This window comes from Arabidopsis thaliana, chromosome 5 (assembly GCF_000001735.4).
Source record: "Arabidopsis thaliana chromosome 5, partial sequence".
NCBI lineage: Eukaryota > Viridiplantae > Streptophyta > Magnoliopsida > Brassicales > Brassicaceae > Arabidopsis > Arabidopsis thaliana.
The window spans coordinates 15,992,075-16,003,270 of NC_003076.8; the positions used below are offsets into that span (position 1 = coordinate 15,992,075).

Here is an 11,196-nt window from a genome sequence, read left to right on the forward strand (position 1 = left end):
ATAAAATTGCCCATTTAAACTCATATACCCATTTAGATATAAATTAAAAAAGCAATTTAAGTGACTCGGAACACAAAACAACTACTAAATCAAGAATGTGTCTAACCTTTTATAAAACAAACTAAAATCAACACTTACCATCAAATTTCAAATTCTTACCAATCGAAAGACACTAATATCTATAAATCAAACTCAAACATGTTCAAGTTTTCAAACACAATAAGTTTCTTATTCTTCTTAGTTCCAAAACATGTTGCTTCTTCTACATTTGTTTCATGGTGCACTTGAATTTTCTGATCTTGAAGATTCTGCTCGGGTACTAATTGCAATCATCCTTGCATATTGGTTGCAAATCATCAATGTCTTTTAGGGTACCTACAATTCAAAGTATGAATTCGTTTTAAAACATGATCACTGCAAGAAACCTCGTTTTAAAACATAACTACACAATATTTTTACCTTCATATTCCGCAAATCCTCGCAACCAATTATGAGTACAAAGCAGAGTCTGAAAGTTCTTCGGAAGCAACCAGTTCATGTATGGACTCGAGACCCGTGCTCTGATGCTAAAAGCAGACTCAAATGCTACTGTCGTGATAGGAATGCTAAGTATGTCATGCACCATAGATGCTAAGTTACCAAATCTGTGTTGGTTTTCTTTCCAATAGCTCAAAACATCCAAATTTCGAAAAGCCTTTCTATGTAACCTTGGCTCATCCAAATAAACATCTAATTGCGTCTTCATGTTGTCCACATCACTTTCTAAGCTTCTTTCTAGCTCAAAAAGGATTACAATATCATTTTGGCTATGGGTGCAATCTTGGATCCTAGATGAAGTTGCAGATTCTTGAAAAAACTTATAAGCTTATGAGTATGTGGATCTTTCTACTTCTAAGTCGAAAGCTAAAGAACTCAAAAATGTATTGAAAGAACTCTACAAAGATTATGAGAAAAGGAAGTTGGCAAGTTTATGTGGAGCTTTTGTCGGCTCTCTCAACTATGATTCGCTTGTGGAGCTTTTTTTGACTCTCTCAATATTAATGTGAAAAATAAAGAACCGGACCAAACTGAAACTGTATAATCAAATCGAACCAAACCGAAATATTAATACCAAAGATTTGGATTGTAGCTCTTTCGATTTTAGATTTTGTTGTAAGTATGGTTTTTTTAAGAGAGAATGTAAAATTTATTCAATCTTTTTAAAAATGCATCAGTTTACAAATGTATCAAACTACTGTTTTCATTTTAGTGTCGCAAAAAATTAGTCGTTAAAGCATAGTATAACACATAATGTGTTATTGCATTTGAAAATTTTTATTTGTTGGCAAAATGTTCACCAAGTTGTATTTTGTTGTGGAGCATTCATAAGCTTTGGAAAAAAGTATGAAAAATTTAGGAGATAAACAATTTTGTTAAGAATTAAAAGATAAATTTGTACAAAGATTTCATTTGATGAATTACGGATCAAATTATTTAGGTTTCAGTTTATAGGACCTGAATCAAAAATAATTTTAATTTAAGTAAAACTAAATTGAGCTGAAAAATAATAGAGTTTATTAAAAATATATATTTTTTAGTTTTTTTATCTATTATATCATCATTAGAAATATTTGATCTAATCCTATTATGAAGTAGTTTACCTACAATAATAATGTTTAAAACGATAAACAAAAAAAAAAAATTGAACATAACTATCATAAATTGGGTTAATTGGTATTGTTCCGTCAGTCAGCTTAATTAGTATTGCTCAGTCATATTAAACGTTACAAAGTCCGGATCGAATTCTGACCGAATTCAAACGGTAAATAAATCGAACTTACTTATTACATGGATTTAAAAGCAACCCACTATAAAGCCCAGTGGGGTTTTAGAACCCAAATAGGAAAACGACGTCATATCATATGTAAATCTCACATCACTCACGTCGACAAATCGGCATGACCAAACAACGGCAGAGTTCTCTCGATTCTCATCACCGGTGAACCAAAAGGTTTAGGGTTTTAGCTTCATCCTTCTGCTTCAAAGCTTCAATCTTTTCTCTCGATTCTCATTTCCAATTTCATAACTGATTCACAAATGCAAAGCTTCGTATACCCATAAAGTTGAATTTGTCGTCTGCAATGTCTCAGTCACTGGTTCGAGCAATCTCAGCTCGGAAGAATCAATTCAGTCTTGTTTTTTACTATAGATGTCTTTATTCTAAGCTATTGCATTCCCAAGATCAGATTATTGCTTCCAATTGCTCCAATTTTTCATCTTTAGGTATATAAATCTCATTTCTTTCAATGTCTGCTTATATGAATCCAAATTTGTTCCTTACGTTTTACTTCTTTCTCCTTCAGGATTCAATTCAACTGTTAGACATAGAAGTCATCAGAATAGGTTTTGTAGTAATTTGATCTCAGACTTGAATCTAGTTCGATCCACAAATGGGTTTGCCACGGTTTCTGATGAATCAAATGTTGACAATGGTGAGAAACTTGTGGATAAGAAGCCAAAGATTTTTTACAAGAAACCAATTGATTTCACCAAAATAGATGCCAATTTACTACCTACGGTGATGCTTATGGGCAGGCCAAATGTTGGGAAGTCTGCTTTGTATAATCGGTTAGTTTCTTCTGTGTACGTTTAAGATATGTGTCATAAGGTTTGATATTATTGTGGATTTAGTCAGTTATGTTGTTGTTTAGATTGATCCGGAGGAGGGAGGCTCTTGTTTACAACACTCCTGATGATCATGTGACAAGGGATATAAGAGAAGGGATTGCAAAGTTAGGTGATTTGAGGTTCAATGTGTTGGACTCTGCTGGTATAGAGACTGAGGTTTCTTCGGGTACTATTCTTGGTAGAACTACAGCAATGACGGCTAATGTGCTTGCAAGGACTCAGTTTGCGGTTCTTATTATCGACGTGAGGTGAGATTTTAATCCCGAGTTGCAGCAAACTAATATGATGCGAGTGTTCTTTTTTCCTTATAGATTGTTGTCTTGTTCATGTTTTTGATAGGGCTGGGTTGCATCCACTAGATTTAGAGGTTGGGAAATGGTTGAGGAAGCATGCTCCACAGATTAAGCCCATTGTGGTTATGAATAAATCTGAATCAATCGGCTCTCTTGATGAAGTTGCTTCAGAGGCCCTTGCACTAGGTTTTGGCGAGCCTATAGCTATTTCAGCCGAGACTGGACTTGGTATGACCACACTTTATGAAGTTCTGCGCCCTCTACTAGAGGATTACACGGTCGAAATGTTAAACGGTAATATACCCGTATCAAGATAATCATACCTCCCTTAAATTTCTTCTTCACTGAACCTCGCAGTCTTATAATAGATATAGGCAGTCAAGATGATGTTCTGACCGATGAGAATCTCTCTGATGAAATCGACGAGTCCAAGTTGCCATTGCAGTTAGCTATCGTAGGTAAGCCTAATGTTGGGAAGTCAACCTTGCTCAATGCATTGTTGGAAGAAGAGCGTGTATTAGTGGGTCCAGAAGCTGGCCTCACAAGAGATGCTGTGAGAGTTCAGTTTGAGTTTCAGGGTAGGACCGTTTATCTGGTAAGATTAGAATTCTTATTTTTCTTATACTCTGACTCCAACTATTATTCTCTTGATGTTAGACAGAGAAGTGGAACCAGCGTTCAATATTATTCACTTTGTTTGATGTTTATACCGGATATCTGTTAAGGTTGATACTGCTGGGTGGTTGGAGAGAACAGAGCGAGACAAAGGACCAGCATCTTTGAGTATCATGCAATCAAGAAAGAGTCTTATGCGGGCACATGTTATCGCGTTAGTTCTCGATGCTGAAGAGGTTTGTATACACACATACTCTCGTGATTCATGTTTTTTTTTTCCTGCAGAACTGTGAAAACAGAAGAAAGAAAATCAAGAGATGCTCACGCTATGTTTTGTATTTGCAATATCCAGATCATAAAAGCTAAATGTAGTATGACACATTCAGAAGTAGTTATCGCTAGACGTGCTGTAGAAGAAGGACGTGGTCTAGTCGTTATCGTTAACAAAATGGATCGTCTAAGAGGTAGAGAGAACTCTGAGATGTACAAGAAGATCAAAGAAGCTGTTCCCATTGAAATTCAGACAGTTATTCCTCAGGTAATAATAAAAATTGCATCTTTTATTAATTCTCATTTCTTCTTTTGCCATTCTTCGTATTTCCCGGTGATGGAAACATAATATTTGCTTGCAGATAACTGGAATACCAGTTGTGTTTATCTCTGCATTAGAGGGAAGAGGACGTATGGAAGTAATGAAAGAAGTCACTGATACATACAAGAGATGGTGTTCAAGACTTTCCACAGGCCGCCTCAATCGCTGGTTGCGTAAGGTTTGTACTTTAAATGTTACAGACTATAGTATATACAACAAAACATATGACATCATTATTTGCTTAATCGTTTTTTGTGTGTGTTGGCGTAGGTTATGAGCCGGCATTCATGGAAAGACACGGCTTCACAGCCAAAGATCAAGTTCTTTACTCAAGTGAAAGCTCGACCGCCGACTTTTGTAGCGTTTGTGAGCGGTAAAACGCAGTTATTGGAAAGCGACATAAGGTTTCTGACTAGATCATTGAAGGAAGATTTTGATTTAGGCGGGACTCCTATTCGAATCATACAGCGGGTTATTCCTCGTGCACCACCCTCCGGTACAGGTGGTGGTGGAAGCGGAAACAGCTCGAGTCGAGTAGTGCAAAGAACCACCTCAGACAAACGGACTCTCTCGGCCTAAGAACCCATTACAAGTGAAGAAATTTTCCCTACATTAACTAGTTTGTGTCCCGTTTTGTATGATCATACTTAAATACATCTTTTTCACCTATACACATTCGAAAATCTAAAATAGTTGGATGGAGTTTAACCTTAAACTTCATTAGTGTCCATTAGGTACAATTAATAGCAGTAATATAAAGAATCTATAATATTGTATAGTACACGAAAAATATGTCATCGTATGCAAAATATTTGGTCATAGAAAAACAAAATTTTAACTAAGAAATATGTATATAGATTCACTTTTTATCACGTAGATCATTGAAATAGTCTTCGTAAGCTTTGATAGGAATACGAGCATCCATCCACGAAATCTTCAACATCTTACGTTGTGAGTCCAAACTCATCCACGAGACTAGACTCGGTAAGGTTACAATGGCTCCAATCATGGCTATGACTTTCGTTGCGATATCGTAAAACAATGTCCAGTTCTCATCTTTGTTATCTTTCTCCTGGTCGTTGCTCATACTGATTACAAAGATCTAACTTCTTCTGCTCTCCTTTTTTTTTTTTTTTGGTTGTGTATGTGTTTTGATTTATAATTTCAAGGTTGCTAATGTGACGCGACCTTTACTATTATTTATTGGGATCTCTGAAGACAGTCCCGAAAAGGAAATAATATAATTTGACAATATCAAAAAAGGAAACATTTAACAAAGAATCTTTCATTAATTAATTTCGAGCAATTGTGTCAACAATAAAAATTCATAATCATCTTCTGACATGACTTTAATGTATAGGAAGCTCATGATGGAGAAAGCAAAGGCAATTAATTACACTATCGGACTTGTCCAAGATTGCTTAGCATTTTTTTTGCACAGAGCTTGAAGATTGTTTATCTCTATGACGTTTTGTTTACTTGGTTATGTTTTTTATTTTCAGTGCGGTGACATCATCCCTTGTTGTTGGGATCAAATAATTGAATTGAGGATGATGTTCTGTTCTTTCTTGTTTTTAAAGTATGGAGAAAGACACAAGTTTGAAATCAAGGTCAGCTGATTTCTTTGACGCCAATAATTCATTCTGTATTATTTTATTGGCTTTAAACCAATTTGCATATTAGATTTATTAAAAGATTCTGCTAGTTGTCTGCTTAAAAAGTCTCCATTTATTTAAAAGTTCTAATCAGTTCTTGTCTGGGGCTTTGGTCTTCCCTTTGATTTCTTGGTAAGAGTTCCATTCCTGTGGAATCTGTAAACAGAAATCTCTATGAGCTATCTTTTTTTTTTCCAGATTGTTTTCATCGGTAGATGCTAGACTCAAAACAACTGATTCTTTGTTGTTGAAAGAAGAATGGGTTCTCTCTGTTCTATAGCCATGTTTCTTTCTTTTCTTCTGTTGTTTCTTGCCAAAAAATCCTTGTCACATCCTTTATGTAATGATTTGAGTAGGTGGCTCTTTTTCTTTTCTCTTAAGGTTTAGATAGATGACTCTGTGTGTTTGTGTTGTTTCTTTTCTGATTTTTGGAATTGTTTGGTCAGCTGCACCGTTTAATCTGAAGCAACCGCTAGGTTTTTGTCAATTCAATGGAAGTGTATGCTGTAACTCCCTGGAAGACTTGAAGTTGCAGAGACAGTTTAAAGCATTCAATGTATCTGGCAGATGTTCTCCACTTCTCAAATCATTACTTTGCTCGGTAAGGCAAAAACATATCAAAAACATAATGTGATTAGATTACTTGGATGCTGTGGTTTTGTTCGTGATATTTTAGAACCTTTCTAGCAATCAGTTGATGATTCCCTTCTGTGGTTGCAGAAGTGTGATCCTTTCGCAGCAGAGCTTTTCCGCGTTGAGTCAGAATCTAGACAAGTTCCTGTGCTCTGCAACTCCACAGTTTCTTCTAGTAAATCAACACAATCGCTAGCCGACATTGATTTCTGTGCCACATTTTGGAATGAATGCCAGAGTCTCTCTGTAACCAACACTCCGTTTGCATCTCAAGCTGGAGATGGAGGCAACATCACTTCCACAATATCTGAAATATGGAAATCAAGTAATGACTTCTGCAAGATTTTTGGTGGAGCTTCAGATGAATCCTCTGTGTGCTTCAATGGTCAGGAAGTTTCATTTAACGTTTCAAAAGTTACTGGTCCATCATCTCCTTCAGGCATATGCATCGAGAAGATTGGAAATGGGTCTTATCTTAACATGGTACCTCATCCTGATGGTTCTAATCGTGTCTTTCTGTCTGATCAACCCGGGAAGATATACTTGGTGACAGTTCCAGCTCAAGGATCAGGAGAACTTTTGAAAATAGATGAAACTAACCCGTTTCTTGATCTTACTGAAGAAGTGCACTTTGATGCTGAGCTTGGTCTCCTAGGAATAGCTTTCCATCCTGACTTCTTGAAAAACGGAAGATTCTTTGCTTCTTTCAACTGCGATAGAGTTAAGTGGCCCGAATGTTCTGGAAAATGCGCGTGCAACTCAGATATTGACTGTGACCCTGCAAAGCTAGATTCTGATAATGGAGCAACTCCATGTCAATACCATAGTGTCATATCAGAATTCTTTACCAATGGTATTTTAAACAATCTCACCTTTGTATGTATTTTTCTTTTTGGATGTTGCTGAGACGTTATTGATATGTTTCAGGGACGTATGTTAGACCGGTGGAGGTAAGAAGAATCTTTACAATGGGTCTTCCTTTTTCATCGCATCACGGTGGACAGATCTTGTTCGGACCTAAAGATGGGTACTTGTATTTCATGATGGGAGATGGAGGAAGTAAAGGAGACCCATACAACTTTGCACAGAACAAGAAATCATTGCTTGGGAAGATCATGAGACTTGATGTTAATAATGTTCTTGGTAATATGTTTTTTCTATACAGCTGAAGCATACTTTACAATGAACATGAGATTTGATTTTGGTTCTTCTTTCAGATGCAAAAGCGATGAATGAGTTTCAGCTATGGGGAAACTATTCTATACCAAAGGACAATCCGTTTTCTCAAGATAAGAATCTGCTGCCTGAAATATGGGCCATGGGAGTAAGAAATCCATGGCGATGCAGTTTTGATTCAGAGAGGCCGTCTTATTTCCTTTGCGCAGATGTTGGAGAGGTATAACCAAACCTGAAACCAACATTTTTGATCTATGACTCTCAATGAACATTTCCTTATATATTGAGTTTGCATGCAGGACCAATATGAAGAAGTTGATATGATTACTAAGGGAGGAAACTATGGTTGGCATTACTACGAGGGAACTTTGCCATTTCATCCCTCGAGTTCTTCTAATATCAGCAACTCAACAACAAAGATTGAAAATCCGATCTTCCCGGTAATGTGGTACAACCATTCAGACATAAACCAACAAGAAGGATCATCAGCATCAATAACTGGCGGATACTTTTACCGTTCCTCCACTGATCCATGCCTTTATGGAACGTATGTTCGGCTCTTTCCTCTTCTTCTCTTTATTTACCATACCAGTATTGTCCATCAAGAATAATTCCTCTGTTTGTGTTTTAGGTATCTCTTTGCAGACTTGTACGCTGGAATGATTTTTGGTGGAGCTGAAACTCCAGTTGGTAGTGGAAACTTCACGAGCTCTCATATTCCGTTACAATGCGCTTCGGATTCGCCAATCCCTTGCTCATCTGAAACAGAACCTTCCTCTTCTTCGTCTCCACCAATTGGCTTTGTATTCTCCTTTGGAGAAGACGACAATAAAGACATATACTTACTTGCAAGCACTGGTGTTTACAGAATCGTTGGCCCGAGCCGCTGTAACTTCCATTGCTCTCTTGAAAACACAACGTCCTCACCTCCTTCAAAACAGCCTGATCGTTCTCCACCGTCTTCGTCATTTTCTAAAAAACTACACAACATTGGTACTCTTGTTGTAAATTACTTAGCTTGGTGTGTTCTTTTGGTAGTTATATAGAGAAAAAAGAACATGTTCGTACAGAAACAGAAGCACATATTTAACGTAATTCTATTGAGACAAAGGATGTGAAGTGTCATACATCTTAACAACAAAGGAGGCGGCATAACGAGAGTAACATTGGCTGCGTCACGGGCGAGAAGAACGATTATTGGAAACAACAATGAATGTACATAGAATCTTGGGAGCTGATTTCGAATAGATCAACCTCAACACTGTTGCATGGAACAGATTCATCCGGATTGTTTACTCGAGAAAGCACAAGAAGAATTATATGACATTATTCAACCAGGAAATGGCTTTAAGATTCCTCGTTCTCTCATCCGATTCATGACTCTTGAAGCATCGTTTAGTTTATCTGCTCTCTCATACAAAGCCGCCACAACCAAATGCAACTCCTTGCTATTGACATTAGGATCAGATTCTAATCTCTGAAACAACGACTCAACCATCTCAAAATCTTTCTTCGATGAGTATAAACTCAGCATTTGGAAATGAACTTCATCAGGGAAAACACATCCTTCCTCTTGCATTTCTCTGTAAACCGTGTCTGCTTTTTCAAACTCTCTTTGTTTCCCGTACGCGTTCAACACCATAGCTATCACATTCGAATCCGGAAAGTAACCAGCGGTTCTCATTTTCTCAAACACTTCGATGACATTTACGTATCTTTGGTTTCTTGAGTAAAGATTGATCATACAGCCAAATACTGATATGTCTTTTACCTCCCCGGATTCAAAGGCTTGACGAAAAACCCATGTCGCCTCTTCCGTTCTCCCAGCTTTAGCCAGAATGGTGATAGCGGTTTCCCGAGGAATATTATCCGGGAGCTTTAACTCGTGAAGCAGACGTTTAGCATGACCCATTAGACCAACTCTTTCATAAGCCACAATCATGGTTTGATACAGAACTTGATCGATTTCCACACCAGAGCTCCTCAGCTTCTGAAACAGTGTCGCAGCTCGGTCCAATTTCCCAGCTTTTCCCCATATTGATATAATAGTTGAGTAGGTAATGGCATTAGGTTCAATTCCTCGGCTCTGCATCTCTTGAACAAGATTCGTGGCCTTTTCGTGCTCCATAGTTTTCCCATAGATCTTAATCATCGTATTGTAAGTAACAACGTTCTGTTCAATGTCTTTCCTCTGCATCAACCTGAAAAGATGAATCGCTTCACCGAAAAGCTCAGCCTCACCGTAAACACGAAGGATAGTATTGTAGCTAACAACATTAGGTTCAATATCCATTTTCCTCAAACTCCAAAACAACCTATCAGCTTCTTTAACCATGTCAAGCTGACCATAAACATCAATCATTATATTACAAGTCGTGAGATCCAACGCACAATTCACCTCTTTCATCTCTGCGAAAACCGATAAAGCTTCTAAAAACTTGTGATTCTCTACATAAACACTCAAAAGAGTAGAGTAACTAACTGTATTTGGTAAGACACCAGCTTCATTCATCTCCTTTATAAGCAACCGCGCCTCTCTAAACAATTTGGCCTTTCCATAAACATTGATCATCGAATTATACGCAACAAGATCAGGCGTAATACCAGACCTCTTCAACCTCGAGAAAATCGAGATAGCCTTAGAGTAATCACACAGCCTCCTAGAAAGCTCAATGAGGTTGCTATACAAAACAAGGTCACCAGAAACACGGTCTTGTTCCATCTTTTGAAGCCAAGACAAAGCAGAATCAAACATACCCTCTTTACCAAACGAGGTAATTAGCGTTGAATAAGTATACCTATCAGGGGCAAGAGCTCTCTGACGCATTTCGTCGAACAGTCCGTGTGCAATATCAAACTGCTTAGCTCTCAACACATTTCGAAGAACAACATTGTAGGCGAACACAGAAGGTGTGTATTTGGCTTCCTCATGAACCCAATCGAGCAATGCCAATGATCTCTGCCAATCATTTTCTCGAGAAAGAAGAGAGACCATGAACCGTATAGATAATTGTCTGTCTTTGTAAGTTGAAAGCAAAGAAAAAAGCTCTTTTTCGTTCTGGGTCTGGTGAATTGAAGCTAAAAGCTCGTCCATATCGACGTTGTGGTCGAGAAAAGCAGATCTTTGATACCTCCGATGTTTCCTTAAGGCCTGAAACGACGACGTAGTGTTCTTCTCCGGTTGTTTTCTCCATACCTTTTTGTTTTGTGTGGATTCTGAAGAAGAAGAAGCAGAGACTGTGAAGATGAGATTGCGTTGTCTAGCTTCAGGAATGGTGGAGAAGGGTATCGAAGTGTAGATATGAGGTCTGGTTAAGGGTAATAATGGAAGAGAAAGTGAAGAAGATGAAGCAATTTCTATGTACATCTTACACAAAGGATTTTTTTAAAAACAAAAGTACGTTAAATTTTAGTTTCCAGCCTCATCGACAGTCTATTTATAAGTAATATATCAGAGTTGAGAGTCAGCAAAATTTAAGCTCATCTCTATCTCTCAAAAGCAAAGTAAAGCTTAACCAATGGAGATAAGGTATTTTCATATCCGTAGTTACGTACAATTCGTAAA

General features: G+C 37.5%; 3 protein-coding genes and 1 pseudogene across 6 annotated transcripts; 2 read left to right on the forward strand and 2 right to left on the reverse strand.

Moving 5' to 3' along the window:
* Positions 1–359: 359 nt before the first annotated feature.
* Positions 360–854, reverse strand: AT5G39955 (annotated as a pseudogene; the record flags this gene model as incomplete). The annotated part of the gene is made up of 1 exon: positions 360–854.
* A 1,024-nt stretch (positions 855–1,878) lies between these two features.
* Positions 1,879–4,984, forward strand: AT5G39960 (GTP-binding protein). The gene is made up of 9 exons (NM_123359.4): positions 1,879–2,262; positions 2,343–2,607; positions 2,691–2,915; positions 3,007–3,254; positions 3,329–3,555; positions 3,686–3,811; positions 3,928–4,113; positions 4,208–4,345; positions 4,438–4,984. Exons 1-9 carry the CDS (start codon positions 2,121–2,123, stop codon positions 4,744–4,746), a joined length of 1,866 nt encoding a protein of 621 aa, NP_198812.3. The 5' UTR covers positions 1,879–2,120; the 3' UTR covers positions 4,747–4,984.
* Positions 4,985–5,895: 911 nt separating this feature from the next.
* AT5G39970 (catalytics) lies at positions 5,896–8,739 on the forward strand (the record flags this gene model as incomplete). Of its 3 annotated transcripts, NM_123360.5 has the most annotated exons (7): positions 5,896–6,174; positions 6,269–6,423; positions 6,543–7,308; positions 7,383–7,598; positions 7,673–7,851; positions 7,931–8,178; positions 8,263–8,739. In NM_123360.5, the coding sequence occupies exons 1-7, from the start codon at positions 6,081–6,083 to the stop codon at positions 8,675–8,677; spliced, it is 2,073 nt and encodes a 690-aa protein (NP_198813.3). In that variant the 5' UTR covers positions 5,896–6,080. The 3 variants fall into 3 exon arrangements, with proteins under 3 accessions (NP_198813.3, NP_001331091.1, NP_001331092.1); NM_001344312.1 differs by lacking the exon at positions 8,263–8,739 and having other exon boundaries at positions 7,931–8,242; NM_001344313.1 differs by having other exon boundaries at positions 5,939–6,423; positions 8,263–8,677.
* Positions 8,638–10,998, reverse strand: AT5G39980 (Tetratricopeptide repeat (TPR)-like superfamily protein; the record flags this gene model as incomplete). Its single annotated transcript, NM_123361.2, has 1 exon — positions 8,638–10,998. One exon carries the CDS (start codon positions 10,996–10,998, stop codon positions 8,962–8,964), a length of 2,037 nt encoding a protein of 678 aa, NP_198814.1. The 3' UTR covers positions 8,638–8,961.
* Between the last annotated feature and the right edge of the window lie 198 nt (positions 10,999–11,196).